The 19478-nt window shown below is 52.5% G+C and overlaps 1 protein-coding gene across 5 annotated transcripts; it reads right to left on the bottom strand.

Annotated features, from left to right (window-relative positions):
* Positions 1–1025: 1025 nt before the first annotated feature.
* Positions 1026–15730, bottom strand: ATG16L2 (autophagy related 16-like 2 (S. cerevisiae)). Of its 5 annotated transcripts, XR_001145484.1 has the most exons (19): positions 15589–15728; positions 13340–13433; positions 12676–12775; positions 9317–9390; positions 8885–9136; positions 8620–8685; positions 8239–8352; positions 7097–7159; positions 6424–6532; positions 5919–6024; positions 5149–5219; positions 4799–4870; positions 4567–4687; positions 4158–4263; positions 3333–3482; positions 3059–3106; positions 2848–2949; positions 2354–2550; positions 1026–2069 (listed from the first exon to the last, which is right to left on the bottom strand). XR_001145484.1 is itself a non-coding variant. In XM_012725589.1 (18 exons), the coding sequence occupies exons 4-18, from the start codon at positions 9388–9390 to the stop codon at positions 2463–2465; spliced, it is 1542 nt and encodes a 513-aa protein (XP_012581043.1). In that variant the 5' UTR covers positions 12676–12775; positions 13340–13455; positions 15589–15730; the 3' UTR covers positions 2228–2462. The 5 variants fall into 5 exon arrangements, 4 of the variants coding, with proteins under 4 accessions (XP_012581043.1, XP_004683232.2, XP_012581041.1 ...); XM_012725589.1 differs by lacking the exon at positions 1026–2069 and having other exon boundaries at positions 2228–2550; positions 13340–13455; positions 15589–15730; XM_004683175.2 differs by lacking the exon at positions 1026–2069 and having other exon boundaries at positions 2228–2550.
* Positions 15731–19478: the final 3748 nt, after the last annotated feature.

Raw genomic sequence — 19478 nt, 5'->3', positions numbered from 1 at the left:
TGCCCCGTGGAGAAAGAAGGATTAAAGGAACAGAGGGACTGCTGTCCAGAGTTAAATCATTGCCTGGACACCTTCTATGTGTTACTAAGCAGCCTTCACTAGAGTTCTCTGTTGTACTTTCCCCCAAATGGAATAGCTGGTAATAGCACACCAGGATTTATGTTCACCTCCCCACTGTGGCCCTGCATGCTCATTTTAAGGGGCACTAACCCTCCAGGCTCAGACCTAGGAGCCCAGGGTCCAGAATGGAAGAGAGAAGCATGGAGGGATTTAGATTTGACCCGAAGCGAGAAACACCACCACTGGGGTGGGGGAGAGGGAGAGGCAGCAGTAAAATACAGTCACAATCCAGCTGTGTGACCTACCATTTAAGCTCTCTGAGCCTCAGTTTTCTCATCTGTGAAGTAAATACCTATGTATGGTGGTTGGAAGGAACAAGTGAGAAGCTGCATGAAAAGCACAGGGTCTGACACATACGCACTCAGAAATGGTGGCAGCCAGGGCTTTCCAGCCTGGGCTCCCAGGAGGCTGAGGAAATTGCCTGGGCAGACACTAGGTCGCTGGCGACTCCTGGTGGCCAGTGGATGAGCCAGGGTATGAAGGTGGCTCCCTCAGGAAAAGACTTCCAAGTCTTAGATTTGAAGGACACTAGACTCCTGAACCCTTGGGTATGGAAATTTAGCATTTTGATAAGCCTTTTATAAGCTTTTTTCTGTACCAAACCTGATTCCAGGGGATATTCTTTTCCCATCAAAAGCTCTTCCAAGAGCTCCCAGACTAAAATTGGAAGGTAGACATAAAACAAGAACCAGGTGCTCGCTAGCCAGCATGGCACGGAGGGAAGGGCTCCCAGTGAGGGGAGACTGAAGAACATATTTGAATGGGGGTTGGGGGGGGGCTAAGGGAAGAATATCCTAGATGGAAAGAGTACCACTTATAAGATACATTCAGAATAGCCAAAAAGTGGAAATGCAGCTGAAGACTGCAGGGTCACATCCTGAGTGCTTCAAATTTCATGCCAAGGAGTTTCTCTGCAAAGAGCAGGAGGATATTCAAGAGTTGTTTACAAAAATGTGACACCTTAGAAAGTCACTCTGACCATGGGCTGAGTGAGGAGAGACCGTTTAGGATGCAGGGCAGGGCAGCCCCAGGCATTACATCATGGAAGGTGCCCAGGACATGGCAGAGTATGTTTTTAGCGCTCAGGACAGTGAGTAATCTGGGAGTGGGCAGAGTACAGACCTGGGTACTAACAGCCCCGGCATTAATGCACTGAATTCTTACAATGGATACTACTATTATCCCATTTTACAGGAAAGGACATCGTCCACTTGCTCAAAATTACTCTGCTACTATATAGTGGGACTGATGCACACCTGAACCATCTGGTTATAGACCAGGTTCCAAACACTCTACCTATCCTAGGAATGATTTTCCAAAAGCCCTGTGACTATGAAGATCCCCAAGGAAGATCACTATAAAGTGGTAAAGAAGAAAGGTGCGAGTCCCAGAGTAAAGCCGTTGAATCTCAGCTGAGGTGAGCCCCATGAGGTCAGAGACAGAGGTGCCCTCTGCTGCCTGGTGAATGGCCCAGGTCCTCATGCTGACCATTCCCCAAGCCTACATGCTGAAGGAAGTAGAGGGTCCAGTTTCCACCCTGTCAGGCCTGCCTCATACCCCAGTTTGTAGATTAAATTTGGTGCCCTTTGAAGTGAATTCCAGGACCAGTCCACAGCTGCCCTCCACAATGCAGACACACACAGGCCGCTCCCACCCCTCCACACTCCACGTCTGGAGCTTGCATGACCCCAGTCGATAAGCAGCCTGGTATGCCAAGCACTTGACATCGCTCTCTGGCTCATTAGAACCTTTTCCACAGGATCTTCTTGGGCTACATCCACTTTAACCTCCTCGGAATTTCCAGGGCCTCCCTCAGCCTCAGTCTATGTCGGCTGTGAAGTAGGAAGGTCCAAGATGTTGGTTTGGCCTCAAGACCCAATCGGACCCCATGGCTTCCAGAGCTGCTGCCCTTTGCTGCCTCCAGGTCTTTATTCAGCCGCCTCCAGTGCCTGTGAAGAGCACACAGGCTTGGCCACTTCTTCTCCTGTTGTGTAGGAGGAAAGGGGGCCAAACCCAACCCAGATCTCTCAGACCATCATCCCCAAAGCCTCTCTAATCCCTGCATGCTGCAAAGAGGAAAGCAGACACCAATTCAGTTGCAATTTTTTTCCCACTTTGGGGAAAGTGAGGAGACAGAAATAGAAAAAAAAACAAAACAATACTTGGTTTTTATACAGACAGGCTAGGTCCTGCCAGGCCTTCTTCCCATTAAATGCCCTGAGGCCACACCTACCCACACTCCCCAGCCTTGGAGCCCTGCAGCCCTGTGGAACATGGTGAAGTTCTCCTCCGGCTTCAGGCTTCAGACTGGAGCTCCAGCCCCAGCAGGGTGAGTCGTGATACTAATGCCAGAGCACAACCTTCCGGGCCTGGTCCACGCTCACCACATGGTTCCCAGTGCAGCACCAGGCCACAGCGTTGATGGCAGTGCTGAGGAAAGATGTAGGCTTCAGCGGGCATCAGGAACTGGCCTGCAGCCTGGCTTTAGTCCCACTAATAGACCTGGGAAGTCCTTTCTTCACCTGCAAAATGGGCTCTTGGGGCTGTGGTTTAGGTGGGACCCAGTGCATAGGGAAGACAACTGGTCAACAGTGAAGGGGTGGGGGGCAGGTGGGGTGAAAGATGTGGGGACAAGGCATGGTGACCTCAAGTACCAAGCCTGTCAGAACCTGGAACCAGTTGAGCAGGACTGGGGAGGGCAGGTGAGCAGATGATGGCAGAGCTCACCAGTGGGGTCCACGAAGGCTACTCTCCAGTCTTCCAGTGTCTACATCCCAGATGTAGAGGGCTCCATCCCCGGAACCTGCCAGTGCATAGTGTCTATCTGGGCTGCAGTAGCCAGAGCAAAAGAGGGAAAATCAGAGGTGAAGAGAGAACACACATACACACACACAGAGTTGGGGCACACTCAGCACTGGCGTGTGCTATACAGACACACCTGAACACAGCTTTAGTCCAGTCAGAACTGCACCTGAAGCCATCAGCCCTGGGGATAGACAGGGTCAAGATCAGAACAGAGGTGGCTGCCAGCCCTGCCCGCAGCCTCAAGGTCTTTGTCTCTCCCTCAAAGGGTTGGGGACCTCAGTAGGGCCTGGTTCACAGGGACTTCCAGAGAAGGCCACCTGCTGACAGGTCCCCGAGAGCCTTCTACAGAGGACAAAAGGTCCACATGCTCCAGTCGAGCCCTAGGTCAGTGGGCACAGGATAGGTACCTGAACACCTGGCGAATATTGCTGACACGCAGGTCAATGACCTTGAGTGTGTTGTCTCGGGAACAGCTGAGCAGATGGAGCTGATCTTGGCTGAGGTTCAGGGAGGTGACCCGGCCCTGCACAGGGATGACCTGGGTGCAGCAAGGCCCCCTGAGGAGCAGGGACAGAGGTGACAACAGCCACGCTACAAGGCTGCTCCTGACAGGTTCACAAACCCAGTGGTGCTGTCTTTGATCTCTGAGGTTGACCCTGACTAAGTTCCCACAGCAGCCTGTCCCTCCAGCAGGAAGCTGGGCAGCCTTTGACTAGAAGTAGAGCCCATGAAACTCTCAGGTCACAAAGGTAAGTATGAGAGGGAAAACAATGAACGTCTGTCTATGTGTGAAAGAGAGAAAAGAGTTTCAAATAGTGGTCACTGCAGACAAGTGAGGAAGACCTGAAACAGCCCTAACATAGTACCAGCAGAGGCTCTTACACACTCAAGTCCCACGTTGGGCTCTGAGATTTAAAAAAAACAACTAAAATTTGGGTCCATTTTAAACCAAAAGTGGTGACTAAATAAAGAAGGAGGATTTTCTATGTGGATGGGCAGGCCACACAGGCCAGTGATAGGACTGAGATCCACTAAGAAGGTGCCATAGCTCCCTGGGAGCAGCTGAGCCTTCCAGGAGTGACAGTACCGGAGGCCACCAGCTGGCAGTGCCAGCACCCTGGTCTCATTTAGGTGGGGTCCCCTCACCTATCATGGCCAGAAAAAGGAAAAAGGAAATATGGGAGCTGCATCCCCACACCTCCACCACCCCACCCACAGCCCAGACCTGTTACCTGCTATCCCAAAAGCGAATCTTCTGGTCATTGTGGCCACTAATGATGACATGGTCTCCACACACCACATCATTACAGTAGGAAAGGACATTGATAGTCCTAGAGCCTGAGGACCAAGGAGCAGATGACCTCAGAGAAGGGTTGTTGGGAGCCAACTTAAAGGACATCTGGTGAAGCTGATGCCCAGGAAGCATGCAGGGGCAGTGTCCCCCACTCCCCCCCAGACTAAAGCACATATCCCCTATTTTCTAGTTCAAAGCCTCAGGTCACTAAGAAACGAGGTAGAAGACATCAATGAGGAACAAAAGAGAGGGTCTCAGAGTCACTTCCAGAGAGCAAGCTGAGGTCCCTTATGGTCTAGCCCAGGGTCTCCAGTGGGTGGGAAGGAGGGGTAAGGTCTGGGCCTCACAGTAGGCGCGGCCAAGGTCCCACTCTTTCACCGTCCGATCTCGGCTCCCAGTCACCGCCTGGTGCCTTGTTAACTTGAATTTGGCAGCCGTCACCTTGTCTGTGTGTCCAGATAGTGTCTCCTGCCCCCAACCCAGGTACAGATCAAGGACATCTCCAGCAGCCCATAACAGCCTCCCCCGACCCAACACGTGACCCCAGACTCCCAGAGGACCTCCCCAGTCAGGTCTCACCTTAGGCTGGGCCTCCCCCACTTTCCACAGTTGGGCAGCCTGATTGTAAGTAGCTGCCAATACCTGGGAGCCCTGGAGAGATAGGAGTGGAAGAACGAGATTGTGGATCTGGCCCAGCCAGAAACAACATCCCTCAGGGAAATGGGGCAGGGGCTGCCCTGGAGCTTCACGGCTCAGGCCACCCAGGCAGGCCTAAGAGTCTCAGAGTTCAGAGAGGAGTGTTTGTGTCGGAGCCCAAGAGCCTGGCTCCAGCACACCCATTAAGTTCCCTCGGGTCCAGAGCCCCCACTGGCCCAGAGAAGAGACTGAGAGGAAAGGTATCCCATGCCACTGGGGCAGAGTCCCCTCACTGAAGGGTCGAAGTCCACACTGGTGATGCTGCCAGCAGCTCCTTCGAGGGTCTGGTTAGCCTCCAGGCGACCTGGTGGAGGAGGGGGGAATCAAAGGAAGACACAGGTGAAATGAGATCACTAACCTCATGATAAGGAGGGGCTGGGACTGGGGATAGGAAGATCAGTCTCTCTCAAGTCAGAGAGAATTTCTGGGTCTGGTATGCTGCAACTCCCAGAACTTCCAGCAGGGGACCCCAAAGGACAGAGAGAGGACCAGAGAAAACGGATACACACTAGGTCACACAGCAAGCCATGGCCAGGCCAGCTGGAGACTCATCTCTAGGAGGCCTCCAGGAGCCAACGCTGACTCCATACATGCCCCCTCTATATAGCACAAGGCAGACAGCTAACATTTGTCTCCTAACGTCCACTGAGTTCTGATCGCTCCAGTGATACTACAATTGGAGATGGTCTAATGATCCCAGTGACCTAATCAAATACCTATCCCTACAGAACCTCACAATAGGGGACCCACACTATAGGATCCCCAGCTTCCCCCAAATGGTACTATCTGAGCTCAATCCTCCCCATGCTGCAGGTCTGGACCCTAGGAGCTGGAGGCTCCGTCCTTCAGAGCAGTGTGCCCAGAAATCATGAAGGGGTCAGCTGGCCACAAGAGCATTCCAGGTGATGAAACACAAACACGGGAGCTCTTCCCACTAAGGAGCAAACCAAAGGTGGGTCTGGGGCAAAAGGAGTGGGCTGGCCTGTAGGGGGGAGAGCCTCACCACCCACAACATTCCAGAGATGGATGAGGCAGTCAGCTCCTCCAGTGGCCAGGAGGCTGCTGTTGGGGCCAAAACAGACAGCATTGACCTCGGAGAGGTGGGCATCCTGTGGCGGGAGGGTGGGAAAGGAGGTTGGTTTCCTGGTACTTGCCTCCCCCTGCCCCCCACACACACACACCCAAACCCCTTTGAATATATTCACAGGCTCTTACACACACCTGTGCACACCCTGGGTCTCTACCCAAACCCTGACTTTCAAACCTGTCTGTACCCGTCACCACCTCTGCCTGAACCCTGCCACAGCCTCCCCCTATGCTCCCCCACACTATCCTGCCTGGTCTCCCAGCCTCCCATCTCTACCTCAGTCCATCCACCCATTATAAAATGCTGAGTGGCTCCACAAGGCTGCTGAGGAGCCAGCCCTGTTTCCCAGGATTCCCTGGACCACCCTGGGGCCTGCCTCCCCAGGAACCCGCCCATGCATGTGGCCCAGCTCCTGTCTTACCAGCACATCCTGGGCCCAAGTGGGAAGCCGGGCAGCCACACACACAGGAATGCTCTGGTATCGTTGCTCGGGGGCTCCGCCAATGGAGTGGCCTCGCCTCTTCTTGAAACTGGGATAGGTTAAAGCAGGGCATTCAACAAGGACGTCTAACCTGGGAGCCCGAAGCTCCCCTGATGCAGACATGAAGCAGACAAGGCAGGCAGCAGAACACAGCCCAGAGGAGCAGCAAGTGTGGCCCCAGCCCAGTTTCTGGCCCAACAAGCTACATGGAAATGGGAGGGGCACTGAGACAGGACAAGGGTAGACTATCCACAGGAAACTCAGGATTTCAACCCTGGGGTTTCAATCCTGGTCTTGCTATAACTTGGTGTGACCCTGAATAACTTCCTAATGCTTCTGAGTCTTTTTCCCAACTGACTGGTAGTTGCTGTCCAGCCTGAGGCTGGAGTTTTCAGTCCCCTTTAAGGATCTTAGATAACAGCCTGAGAGCCAGCCACACAGGGGCTGGGAAGGAGGTCACGTAACTAGCTCTTGCCTCGAAAACTCAGCAGAGACTTCCACACAGCCAGCTGGATGGCATATAGATGGACAGAAGCTCACACAGAGACCCATCCTGGGTCCCTGGGGACCTGACACAGAGCTTCACACACAGAAGGGGTACACACACACTTACTCTAGAAGCCCCTTCACCACATCCACACAGCGGGACAGCGTCAGGGAGGTGGCAGAGGCAGACCTGGGGCAGAATCAGAAGATGTGCTACGGCACTGGCCATAGTGCAGCACGGTGGAGGTGCAGAGAGCAGTCACTCTCCAATACACTCTGTACCAGGGACTCTGAGGCTCAAAGCCTCAAGTTCCACACAAGAACTTGGTTCCTTCAAGACAAGGAGAGTAGGATGATCCAGAGCGACCCAGAGTGGCACAAGAGATTTGGCAGTGAAATCTCCCTGTTTCCACCATGATGGTAAAAGCTACCTCACCACCAGCGTCTCCCCCACTAAAACTGCTGGAAGGCTTGGCCAGGGCCTGTAGGAGGAGAGGGGAAAATGTGGCCCCCCGCACACAAGGCTGGAGCAACGGCATGAGAAAACCTATACGTGCAGAATGACCTCAAAAATGCTCACATGTCCTGGGATGCCTTGACTCACTGGGACAGCCATGACCTTTGGGGACCAGCCATCTGGTACCTCTCTTCTAAGGTCCCTTCACTGGACACCAGCAACTTACTAGGAAAGGCTGAAGAGACAAGCCTTCCAGTACGTGTGCACTCTGCTACGTGATGGAAAGGGGCATCCTTACTGCCAAGCAAATCAATAACTGGGAAAGATCAAGGAGAAGGGTCCCCAAAAACTGGAGGTCCAATCAAGTACCACCCATGTGAGTTCACCTCTACACATGCTTTTACATATTCACATTCACTCAGCCAACCCAGGTGTACAGAAATGTATTCTCACGGCCCTGTGTTGTGTGCGTAGCTTGCTCATCTGTATACACACACCCATGCCTGAACAGCTGAGCCCTGGGCCTTGCCTACATTTCCAGCTCCGTGACTGCCCTTCACCAGTCTGACAGCCTACCCCTGGAGTTCTGGTGCAGGGAAGAAAAAGGTGAGGGCAAAGATTGGGGTCCCAGAGCTGGCACTAACCCCAAATAGTTCTAAGCATTGGTTATAAGAGCTGTACTGGGTAGGTCTGAGCTGTGTTGTGTATCCCAGTGTTTCCCAAGGTCCCTCATAAGCCAAGAACTGGCCCCAAGATCCTAAAGGAAGACTCCCCAGGGGGGGCACAGCTCTGAGCTTTGGGACAGCGCTCACCTAAAGGACCTTGACCACTTTCCTCCAGCTTCAACCTCCTGGGTCACTGGTTCAGCAGCAAGGACCTCAGCCTCTCTCCCCTCCTTGATCCCACCGCCTAGGGTGTCTGCACTCCTGGGAGAGAAAGTCCCTCAGGAAGGCCTGGGGACCAGCACAGCGCCCCAACCCCACACCTGCGTATCTCCCCTCCCCCTGCTCCAGCACCCAGGGCCCTATTCTGTGGGCTCCGCCTTAGGAGGCCTTGGGACAGTGCAGAGTGGAGTTAGGCACACAGGTGGCCCGGGCAGGTGCAAGTGGGCAGCGGGTAGAACCCTAAAGAGGGTGCTTCAAGGCATTTGGGCAAACTCGGTAGCGGAGACTCGCTGGGCCGCCCACTCTTACTCGCTGATGCTCACTGTCCGCTTGGCAGCCTTCTTCAGCTCCTCGGACACCCGCACCTGCGTGGCCCTGGGGGACAGGAGTACCCAGTCGGTAGGAAGCGGCACCAGAACCGCAGGGAGGGCCTGGGTCGCCCGGGTTGGGGGGCGCGGGAGGTGGGGGGAGACCTATCCCGTCTCGGAGATGTGCTGGGCGCCAGGTGCCGGAGAGGTAGCCCCGCTTGTCAGGGCGCGACCACAAGCCATCCCGAGGGGCACCCTGGCCTCACCTCTCGCGACGCTCGTTGCGCAGGTTGCGCTCGGCCGCGGCGCGAGCCTTGCGCTGCACGAGCCTCTCCAGCAGGTCTCGGGCCTCCTCCTGGAGCCTGCGCAGTGCGGCCTCCCGGAGCGCGGCGCGCGCGCGCAGCTCCTCGTAGGCCGCCCGCTGCGCAGCGTTGCTGGCCTGCTGCGCCGCCACCTGCTCCTCTTGCTGCGCCCGCGCTTCCTGCAGATGCGCCACGCGGGCCTCCAGGGCCGCCAGGCTGGAGGAGGGGGGAGCCCCTGTCACCACCCGGCGGCAACCGGTAGCAGAACTGGAACGGGCTTGTCCGCGGCTTTGCGGCCAGGCAGGATCTCTAAGACCAGCCGTGTGGGAAAGCAGCGACCCGGCTGAAAATCACCCCCTCGGCCCTCCGTGCCCCAGACATGACCTGGAACCTCACCTGCTTTGCCGCTCCTCCAGCACCGATTCCAGGGCAGCCAGGGCTGAGCTTTTCTCCACCACCTGGTAGGCCATCTGGGGGTGGTCAGGGGCCGGACAGGTGGGCATGGGCGCCTCCCTAGGGCTCACAGCGCACCGCCAGCCCCTCTGAGCAGAGCTGATGGGGCAGGGTCTGCCACGCCACCCACCCCCTCCACTCAGAGAAGAGCTGAGTTTCACACAGGTTTCAAATCTTGCCTGGAGAAATGCTTGATCTGAAATCTAAGACCCGAGTTTCGAGCCCAGCGGGGCCATTTTTTTTCTGTGATCTGGGATGTCATTTAACCTCTACTTTCTCACCTATAAATGGGAGTGATAGTGCTCACCTCACAGAATGATACAAATTTATCGGGAGGAATCGTTTTTCCAGTAATCGCAAAGGTCTATGTCACGCTTGCGATTCAACCTTGTTCTGAACACTGCATGTGGTAACTTTTTGAAATCCCCCCCAAAACACCATGAGATAGGTACAGCTGTCTTCTCTTATTTTACACTTTCTCACGTGGGCCTGGTGAGGGGCAGATGAAGAACACTGGAGAAGACCTGAAGTGTCTTGCCCGAAGTCAGTTTCAGCAGTGCTGACATTTGAGCCTAGGCCACCAGCTAACATTGTGCCCCAAGGGAGGGGGAGAGTAAAGGTACAGTATGCATCAAGTAAAGAGCTACAAGAAGAGTTCGAGGAATGTGGGTTCTGTTCCCTGTCTCCCCAAGCACCCGTCCCAGCACGCAACAAAGAACCCCGCACAGGCACACAGGCATAGATTGTGGGAGCAGAACTCAGACTGAATACTGGAACTGACCCCAGGCCAAGAATGGGGTGAAGGGCCTCTTATCCATACCACAGCCTCACTCAGCAGACCTTCAACCAAGAGTCGAGAGCTGGGGAAGCCACAGAGATGAAGTCTAAGTCACACTTTTTGGAGTTCAGGGGTTCCTGGGAGGGACAGACCCCAGCAAACCAGTTCCTATCACGGTGGCGAGAGGAACACGAGGAAATAACCAAGCCTAGGGACTCTTGTGGCTAACCTGTTCCTGTGATCTTTCCCATGTGAGCCTGGTGAGGGGCAGATCGAGGGTCCCTGTGGGGGCCAGCCTGGGGAGGGACCGCACCCCCAGGGCAGGGAGTTTGCTTCCATAGCTGGCCAACTGTAACCTTAGTAATTTCTTCCAACACAAGCAGTCAGACCACCCGCTTCTACTTCCTCACCTGTCATTTACCTTCTTGATGTTTTGTTATTGAATGTTGTATTTGATGCTGTTTGAAATTCAAATTATATAAAGAGAAAACAGAACAGTGGTTGCCAGAAGCTAAGGGCGGTTGGAGGAAGAGGAATGATTTTTAACAAGAAAGGGATAGCAAGAGGAATATCTTTGTGGTGAGGAAATACTGCTGTCTTAATGGTCACACACATCTACACATAAGACAAAATGACAAAGGAGTACATACGTATTTTATAACAATATCACTTCACTTGTTTATGTAAGATGCAAATGAGATGGGCAGAACTGGGTGAACGGTGCACAGGACCTCTGTGTACTGTCTCTGCAACTTCCTGTGAGTCTCTAATTATTTTTAAATAAAAGGTCAAAATAATAATAATAATGATACATGCTTATTGTGCTATGTGGAAAAGTATTGATTAAAGTCACTTCTCATCCACTGACATCCAGTGAGAACTGGCTGGTGAAGTGACAGGGAGTGCTGAGGGAAGGGTACAGACAAATTCCCAGGCAAAGTGGTCTTTGCACTTAGAGTCAAGAGTGTGGCAGGAAGTGAACCAGAGCCTGAGAACTGGGCAGCCAGGCTCATAGCATCTCATTGGGGGATGCACCCCAAACTGATGTGGGGAGTGATGATGAAAGGGGCTTTAATTTTTTTTTTTTTTTACTGCGTGGGCTTCTGTTCTCCTGAAATCTTCACAGCAAGGATGTATTTGTAGATTGCTTATCTTTTCTTAGTGGAAGTCTTTTTTATTATTAAAACTTATCACTCTGAGTGCTGTGCAGAAAATGGATGGAGGTGTCAAGGGATGAGTCATCTAGAGAAAAAATGAGGGTAACTTGAACCAGGCCAGTTATGGTATAAGAAACAGAAAAGTTGATGGATCTTATACCAGATGTGGTATAAGACACAAAGAAGCTGAGGATAGACGGCTGGGAACATCACAGGTGACCCTCCCCGGGTTTCTAGCCCAGTGACTACCAATGGAGAGAGCCCTGTCAACTCCATTCATCAGTCTACAAATAATTATTAAGCCTGGCCTGTGGAGGGAGGTCCCTGGGATACAATGGAGACATGCCATAGGAATCCTAAGCCTTGGGGTGTTAACAGTCCAAAAGGGGGCTCAGATGTTTGAGAATTAAATGCAACTTAAATGTTAACTTGCAGCTACAAGAGACACATTCCAGGAGAGGCTCTCTCTGGGCTTAGAGCATATTCCCACACTAGCTAGGCAGATGATTTTGTATGTTGTTAACTGAGCATGTGTTTATTGGCATATCAGTCTCATCCAGTGAACTAGAAACTCCAAGCGCTAGCGGTGAAACAGGAGCCAGGTCTTGTTTCCTGCTTCATTTCCCTATGCCTTGGATTTATAGATCTATTGTCAAAATTATTTGTTGAAAGGGTAAGTCAGGATCAAGAAAGTAGGGCCTGTAGAAGGGAATTCATATGCTGACTCTGCCTCTCCAAGGCTCTGTTTCCTCCTCTGCAACCATCAAGTTGTGGGAAATGGCTGGAATAATTCTTAGGCCAGTGCTTGCCAGGATCACCTCTTAAGGGAGCTATGTTTTACAGGGGAGATGGTGAGTCTGAGTTTAGAGGTGATAACTAAAAGCAGCAAGAGAGTCTGGAGCTCAGAAGAGAAGGTTGGACTAGAGAGGGTCTGAGAATCAGTGAACACACTCAAGCGCTAGTGGTGAAACAGAAGCCAACAGACACCATGGTGGGGTGTGGGGGGAGACAGCAATGTCAGGTGGAGGTAGTGCATCCTGCCTTGAAAGTGGAAGTTTATTCTTTCCATTTGGAAATGTATGTCGAGCATCAATCTGGGGTCAGTGAGCAGAGCAGGCTAGACCACTGGAAGGGCAAATGGGCTGCTCCCTCCTACTTCCCCCACACTTTCCTGACCTCGCCTCCAGCTGCAGTTAGAGCCCACTTCATCCTGGGCTGCAGAGCCGACCCATAAAGCACCTTGAGCCTGTCCAGACTCAAAGCATTGGGCTTGGGGAAGTCACTGGTGGGCTCCCTTGGGACACATCCTCTGGGAAGTCCTGGATCCTGATCCCACCCCATTTTTCTTAGACCCCAGTCCAGCCTACCTCACCACACACGAGCCGAAGCCTCTCCTCTTCTCCTTGCCACTTTGCCTTCAGAGTGGCTGGTGATAGGACTTGACCTGAGTCAAGCCCCAACTCCTCCCTGCCAACCAATCAGAGTATTACTTGTTCCTCCAGTCTCCCCAGTGCCTCAAGGAACCCAAAGGGTGCACAAGAGAAGTGTGAAACAAGAGCCATAAATTTTCTAACGTTGGAAGTTAGAAAGCCAGTTGAGAGAGCAAGTCTCCTGCCCATGATTCCTCGGCTCTGGCACCCCCCACCTCTCCACGCCCCACACCCAGCCCCTGGGCCATGAGTTCCCAGGTCCAAGCCACTGCTGGTTCTTATTTTCACTCCAGCTTTAGGATAGATTGCAAGACCTTTACTATAGGCATCAGATAAGGAATTGGGAGACAGAGAGGAAGGATAAAGATCGGGTGTGGAAGGGAGGTGATGGGAGAAATGCAGGGATAGACTGAGAAGAGTGAGGGAGAAGGAGCATTCTGAGCAGCTGGACTGGGGGAAGGCCCAAGAGCCCTCCTGCTCCCTCCCCTGGGCTGAGCTGGGGCTGATAAGATGCCAGGGAAATAATGAACCCAGCATAGGCAGTGGGGGCAGGGACCAGATACAGGCAATCCATTGTGACCACGAACACACACACACTCACCCGGGGCCCTGGTGAGTAGTGACATCGCTTGGCTCTGGCTGAAGTTTCTCTGAGACCCTGGTCAGCAGCTCAGCTTTCTCTAGAAGACGATTATCTAGGGGTGCAAGAAAGTGAGCCTGGGGCAAAGTCAGATATTTTTCAAGCAGATTCCTAGCAGAGGAGTTACTCTGGCTGGGAGGGCTGCAGGAGCCTGAGGATGCAGAATGGAGAAGCTGTCTCCAGGCTGGGCCCTGCCGCTTGCAATTCTGGTATAGCTCCACCAGAACTTTCAGCCTTGACACAAGCTGATCACAGCATCAGCCCCCAGACAGGCCCTTCAAGAAGAACTGCTCTCCCAGAAACAAAGGGCAGCCACCACTCCAGAGGGAGATGGCCGCACAGTGGCCAAGGAGGGTCCTGTCAGAAGGAAGGAAGGGGCCAGGGGTTGATTCATCTCTGCCTGGCCACGGAGGATGAAGAAACAAACCAGCTCCACCTGCCTGTGGCCTTTGCCGTATTACTTACCCTCCAAGGATTCTAGCTTTTGGGACTGAAAAATTACCCTGATGTCCCAAAGTCGCTGTTTCTTCCAATCCAGAACAAAAAGTCTCGGAGTTTGACAGAAAGTCTCCAGAAACTCCTAGAGCCTGGTAGTTTCTGCAAAAGACCTTCCCCGTACCCACAGTCACTTCCTCTTTCCATGGTTATTAGCACAGGCCCAGTTCTGCAACCTTACCTAGACCCCTGTCTGCAACCTTGGCTAAGGTCCCTGACCTAGTTCTCACACAAGGGCACTGCAGAGGTACCCCAGCAGATAGAAGGAAGTTGCCATTTTGTGAATTCTCGAGGAGACACGAGGCTTAATGATATGACCTGCCAAACACCATAGAGAGGACTAAACCCTCAACTGTGATTTCAGCCTTGCAGAGTGTCTCTAATCTCAGATTCACAGCAATCCTGGGGGTGACTCCCCCTTCAAAAGGAAATGTTCCATTGCCCATCAGAGTATTGGAAAAGTGAGGTTGCCTGTGGGCAGGAGGTCTGGCCTAACAACCCTACAGGGAGAGAACCAGCAGCCTGGAAAGTTGCAGAGACAACTTTCCTGTCTCCCAGGACCGGAGCTGCAAATGCAGTTGGGGGAAGTGAGGGTAGAAGTGGCCCCCAGGGAGGCTGTGGTTAAACTGAAGCCAAGGTTAGGCCCAGTGACAGAGCTGAAGGGATTCTGGTCAGACTTTCAGCAGACCTAGAATCTCAGCTGATCAAGGGCACTACACACAGATGCTACCTGTCTATTCCCTGCTGGAACTACCTTTTCAGTTTCTGACCAGCTCCCCAGAAACTACTCTAGGAGAATGTGACTCTCCCTGGTGAGGCCAACTCCCAGCGGTAGGCAACCCTAACTAACATCCTGCTTTTTCCTCATGCTGGGCTCACAGGTGCTCTAAAAACTTGAACCAGTATCACCATCAGGCAAAGCCAGAGGCTGCCTTTCCTCCCTGGAGAATTGGGATTTCACTGATTGCCTCGACTGTCCAGAAGGAGCTGCTTCACACAGCCCCATGTTCCTTCCCTGGGCTATGGAGACCAAGTAGACTGACCCAGCCTATTCTGGAGACCGCCTGAAAGGGGGAAACCCAAAACACCCCACAAATCCAACACTCCCAGACAAGAAGGTGCCTAGGAAGCCCAGCTAGCAAGGGGTGGGGCCAGACCCTGAGGGGAAGCAGATGAGAGGCACCAGGAGGGAGCACCTCACTGGCAGCAACTCTAAGCAGAGCCTGGATTGGGAAAGGCAAGTACTGGCTGGACACTGGACCGCGGGTGTAACAGACAAGTGGTCCTGCAGGTCCAAGGCTCTGGAGGCAACAATGTGTTGCTGCACTTAGGTCAAAACCCTGAGAGTCAGGCCCTCCCTGGTAGCTCAGCGGGTTGGAGCTCTGCACTGCCAAGCCAACCCAAGCCGTGGTCACTTCAGTGCGAGATCGATCCCCACCCGGAGCTGACCCACGTGGCGACAGGCCTCTCCTGTCCCTCCCGCTGCTCCCCTCAGCAGTGCACTTTGTCAATCTGCCTGTTCTGCTCCCCTCTCAGACTATGGTGAATCCTCTCATCGCCCCCACCCCCCAGCACCTCTGGCTTGTACCCCAGTTCTGTATGCATGAATAAATAAATCTTTTAAAAAACAATACCCTGAGAACAGAGTCAGACAAACTCTCTCCCCGGCTCCCCAACCCCCATCCGCGACTGTCGGCTAACTTGGGCTCACTCACAGGCCGGCACCAGGTCCAGGAAGAGGGCCTTTTGCGTGCGGTCCCTCTGTCGCAGTTGCCGCACGATGTGGCGTTTCCAGTGGGCGGCTGGGGTGTCGATGGCGTGGGGCACCGCCATGGCCGCCGTCTCCCGCCAGCACCTAGCCAGGCACCCCGCGCTAAGAAGGCGCGGCCCAGGGGGGTGGGGAGGGGGCGGGGTGGCGAGGAGACTCCGTGACGTCTGGGCGGGTGGCGGCGGGGAACCCCCGGCTCGTACCAGCCCTTTCTGGGAGCGGAGAATTGAACGCGCTGCCACGCGGGGGGCTGGGGGAGGGGACAGAAACCGCTCCATGGCTGACGCCACCCAGACCCCACGAAGACTTTTCACCCATGTGGGGTCTCCTATTGCCGTCAGAGGGCTTTAGCCAGGATGGAAGTCGGGGTCTCCGAAACGGCTTCCCCCGCGCCTCTTGGCGCATTCCGCAGGCGGGACCTCCAGGTCGGACAGTCAATAACCTCATGGCTCCCGGAGCAAATTCAGGGGTGACGTGTGCTCGCCCACGCCCGCTCTCCCGGAGAAGAGAGCGGTAAGCTGGGGACCTGGAGCCCGCTCGCACCCGACCCTGCCCTCTGGGCTCCCCGGATCTGTGAGGGGACCGAGAAGTAAGAGAGCACCGAGAAGGGAGGGACTGGAGGGCAGAGGCCCTCTTTCCGGAGAGGTGGCAAATGCCGGATGCAGTAAGAACTGGCCCGGAGAAGATAACATTACAGGTAGCAGCTAAGAACAGGTGCAGAGGTTCAATAACATGAAAATTCCTGTTGGATTTCGGCCTGGAAGGACAGTAGACATGTTTGGGGAGCAAGGGTTAGGGCCCAATTTGTAGCAGAAAAGTTAGGTTTCTGAGAGTGGAGAGTACAGCTGATTTCATTTAGCAAAACTTTGGCCCAAAACAAAAGAGGAGGCTTCTCCGAGGTTGCACAGGCTGGATCCTGGCATCCCAACTGGCAGGGCAACGGTTCACTTTATTAGGTTTCCCTCTGAGGAGCCTCATCTGTTATAGGTATAGGTGGCAGTGAATCATCAGGCCCAGCCTAACCCCGGACACACTGTTCTCTGCAGGCTCCAGCTGGCCCTGCTGTAGATGAGTGAATGCAAACCTGTCTGTCCCCAAGAAATGAGCGAGACTACACCATGTTGGCCACATAAGCCCTGAAGGTGACAACTCTGGTGAGATGGGAATGGGGATAGGTCACAGGACTTGTAAGATAGTAAACTCCATGTACCCTGCCCTGCTTTGAAACTACAAAGCAGTAGCAGTAGGCTCAGTTCTCCACATCATGGTCTTTGACCCCCATTTCCTTTGTACATGTTGTCTGCTGTTTGGAACACCTTCCCCTCTCATCCCTCTGGCTCCTCATGGGTCAGCTCCTCCAGGAAAGCTTCCCTGCCCTTCCACTGAGTTAAGTCTTCTCTGACCTCAGCCCCAGTCCCAGTCTAGCCTGTCTGTTGAATGAGTAAGTTATAGGTGGAACATTCACCAGAGGTGTGCCCCAAGGGCACAGCTGGCTATAGTAATGAATCCCCTATGGCACTGGCTCACTTGCCTAGCTACACGTGAAAGTCTGAAAGTCGCTGGGGCTGTATACCCTGAAAGATGTGCTAATAGGGCTCTGCCAAGCACCAGGGACAGAGGGGAAATTTTTCACAAATTGGAGTTAGGAATTACTAACCCATTTTTTTTGACTCACAGAACACTTGAATATTTTAAAATAATTTGTCATTGTCTGTGAAAAAGAAGTTATTGGTCTTCGTTACAAATATTTATCTTCGATCTTTATTATCTGGCTATTTCATTTTATTTACTGCCAGATTCAGTTCATAATATAAATGGCTGGCCTTGTTTTTGAACCTGTTCTCCCAACCATAACCTTCAAGGAACTGAGCTAGCTCAATAGAGGAGCTACTTACTCAGGCACTCTAGCTCCTAGGATGTGGCTCCTAATCATTCTTACCATGCCGAATGAAAGTGTCAATGGTAGAGGGCCTCTCTGGTGGCTCAAGGGGTTAAGTCTCAGCACTATCAAGCTATTGGCAGCCACTGCAGCCTGAGTTCAACCCCTGGCCAAGGAGCTGACCCACATGGCACAGCACCTCTCCTGTCTCTCCAACTGCTCCCCTTAACAGTGTATTTCAGTAGATCTGTCTGTTCTGCTCCCTACTTTGTCTCTGGTTGAGTCCTCTCACCCACCCCACACCTCTAACCTATACCCCCAGCATCTTGGATGCATAAATAACTCATTGTTCCCTGGTGGCACAATGAGTTAAAGCACAACACTGTGAAGCCAGCTGCAGCTGCTTCAGTGCGAGTTCGATCCCCCACCAGGGAGGTGACCCACATGGCACAGTGGACCTCTCCTGACCCGCCCACTGCTCCCCTCAACAGTGTATTTGTTGATCTGCCTGTTCTGCTCCCCACTCTGTCTCTGGTGAATCCTCTCACCGTCCCTGCACCTCTGGCCAATATCCCAGTTCTATATGCATAAATAAATAAATAAATCCTTTTTTAAAATCTTTTTTTTTTTCAGATTTTTATTTATTTATGCATACAGAACTGGGGTACACACCAGAGTGCAGGGGTGGTGAGAGACAGAGACAGAGTGGGGAGCAGAACGGGCTGACTGACAAAGTACACTGCTGAGAGGAGCAGCGGACGGGCTGGTCAGGAGAGGTCTGCCACGCCATGTGGATCATCTCCTGGGCAGGCAGGGATCGAACTCAAGCTGAAGTGGATTTAGCTTCTTAGTGTTGTGCTTTAACCCACTGCACCACCAGGGAGGCCCCTTTTTAAAAATCTTTAAAAATAAATTGTCAATGTGGAAGTAACCAACCACAGTCATCCCTAACACAGTATATATCATGTGCCAGACATAAATGCTCAGCATGTAACAGCACACATCCATTTAGCTTTGGAAGAAACAGTATGAAGATACCATTAGTGGAAGCAATCTAGACTCAGAAAAGTTATCTGCCAATGGCTAAAAGGTTAGGCCCAAACCTACAGATCTATGCTCTCCTTTTTTTTTTTTTTTTAGGATTTATTTATTTATGCATACAGAACTGGGATACAGGCCAGAGGTGAGGGGGACAAGAGGAGTCACCAGAGACAGTGGGGAGCAGAACAGGCAGACTGCGGAAGTACACTGCTGAGGGAGACTGAAGAGGTCAGCAGCACCATGTAGACCACCCCCATCACGCCCTGGGCTTCTGGGACCGAGGATCAAACTGGCATTGGCCGATTGCAGTGCTGAGTTTTCACACTTTGCGCCACCAAGAGAACCCTCTGTGTTTTTTGTTTGTTTGTTTGTTTTGCTTTTGGTTTTTTTGTTAAACCTTGGGCTTTTCCCTATTCTTAACTTCCTAGTGTACATTCTGTAGAACTTTTAAGGTCTGTACTGCCTCTCCTCTGATTAGACCTTCCCAGTTTACTCAATCTGAAATAGCTTCTAACTCACTTGTGTCCAGAGTATCATCTGGTTAGTCTGCCTTTCAGAGTACCTGCCCTTCCCAGAATGGATCATGTTGCTATGTTTGGTTAGTTGTTTATGATCTGTCTTCCTTACAGTCTGGGAGTTTCAGGAGAGTTCGTCCCAAGTCAAGCTTGACCCCTATCTTCTATCTTCAGCCCCTAGTACTGGACCAACTGAGAAGGTGATCAGTATATTTGTTGCTGTTGCTGTGATATCAGAAATATTCACAGTTTTCACAACCCAGTGCTTAGACTTTTAATTTCAAATTGTTGCTATTCTCAGTTGAAAAATTAATCTCATGCAAAACCAAATATTCAAATTGTACAAGAATGAGCCTCTTTGCCTTCCTTTCATATTGATCACAAGTTGTTCTGGGGTGTTTG

Source organism: Condylura cristata, unplaced genomic scaffold, assembly GCF_000260355.1.
Source record: "Condylura cristata isolate star-nosed mole 26May11 unplaced genomic scaffold, ConCri1.0 scaffold00015, whole genome shotgun sequence".
Taxonomy (NCBI): domain Eukaryota; kingdom Metazoa; phylum Chordata; class Mammalia; order Eulipotyphla; family Talpidae; genus Condylura; species Condylura cristata.
The sequence above is the reverse complement of the archived record's forward strand: the minus strand, read 5'-3'. Positions and strand labels throughout refer to the sequence as shown.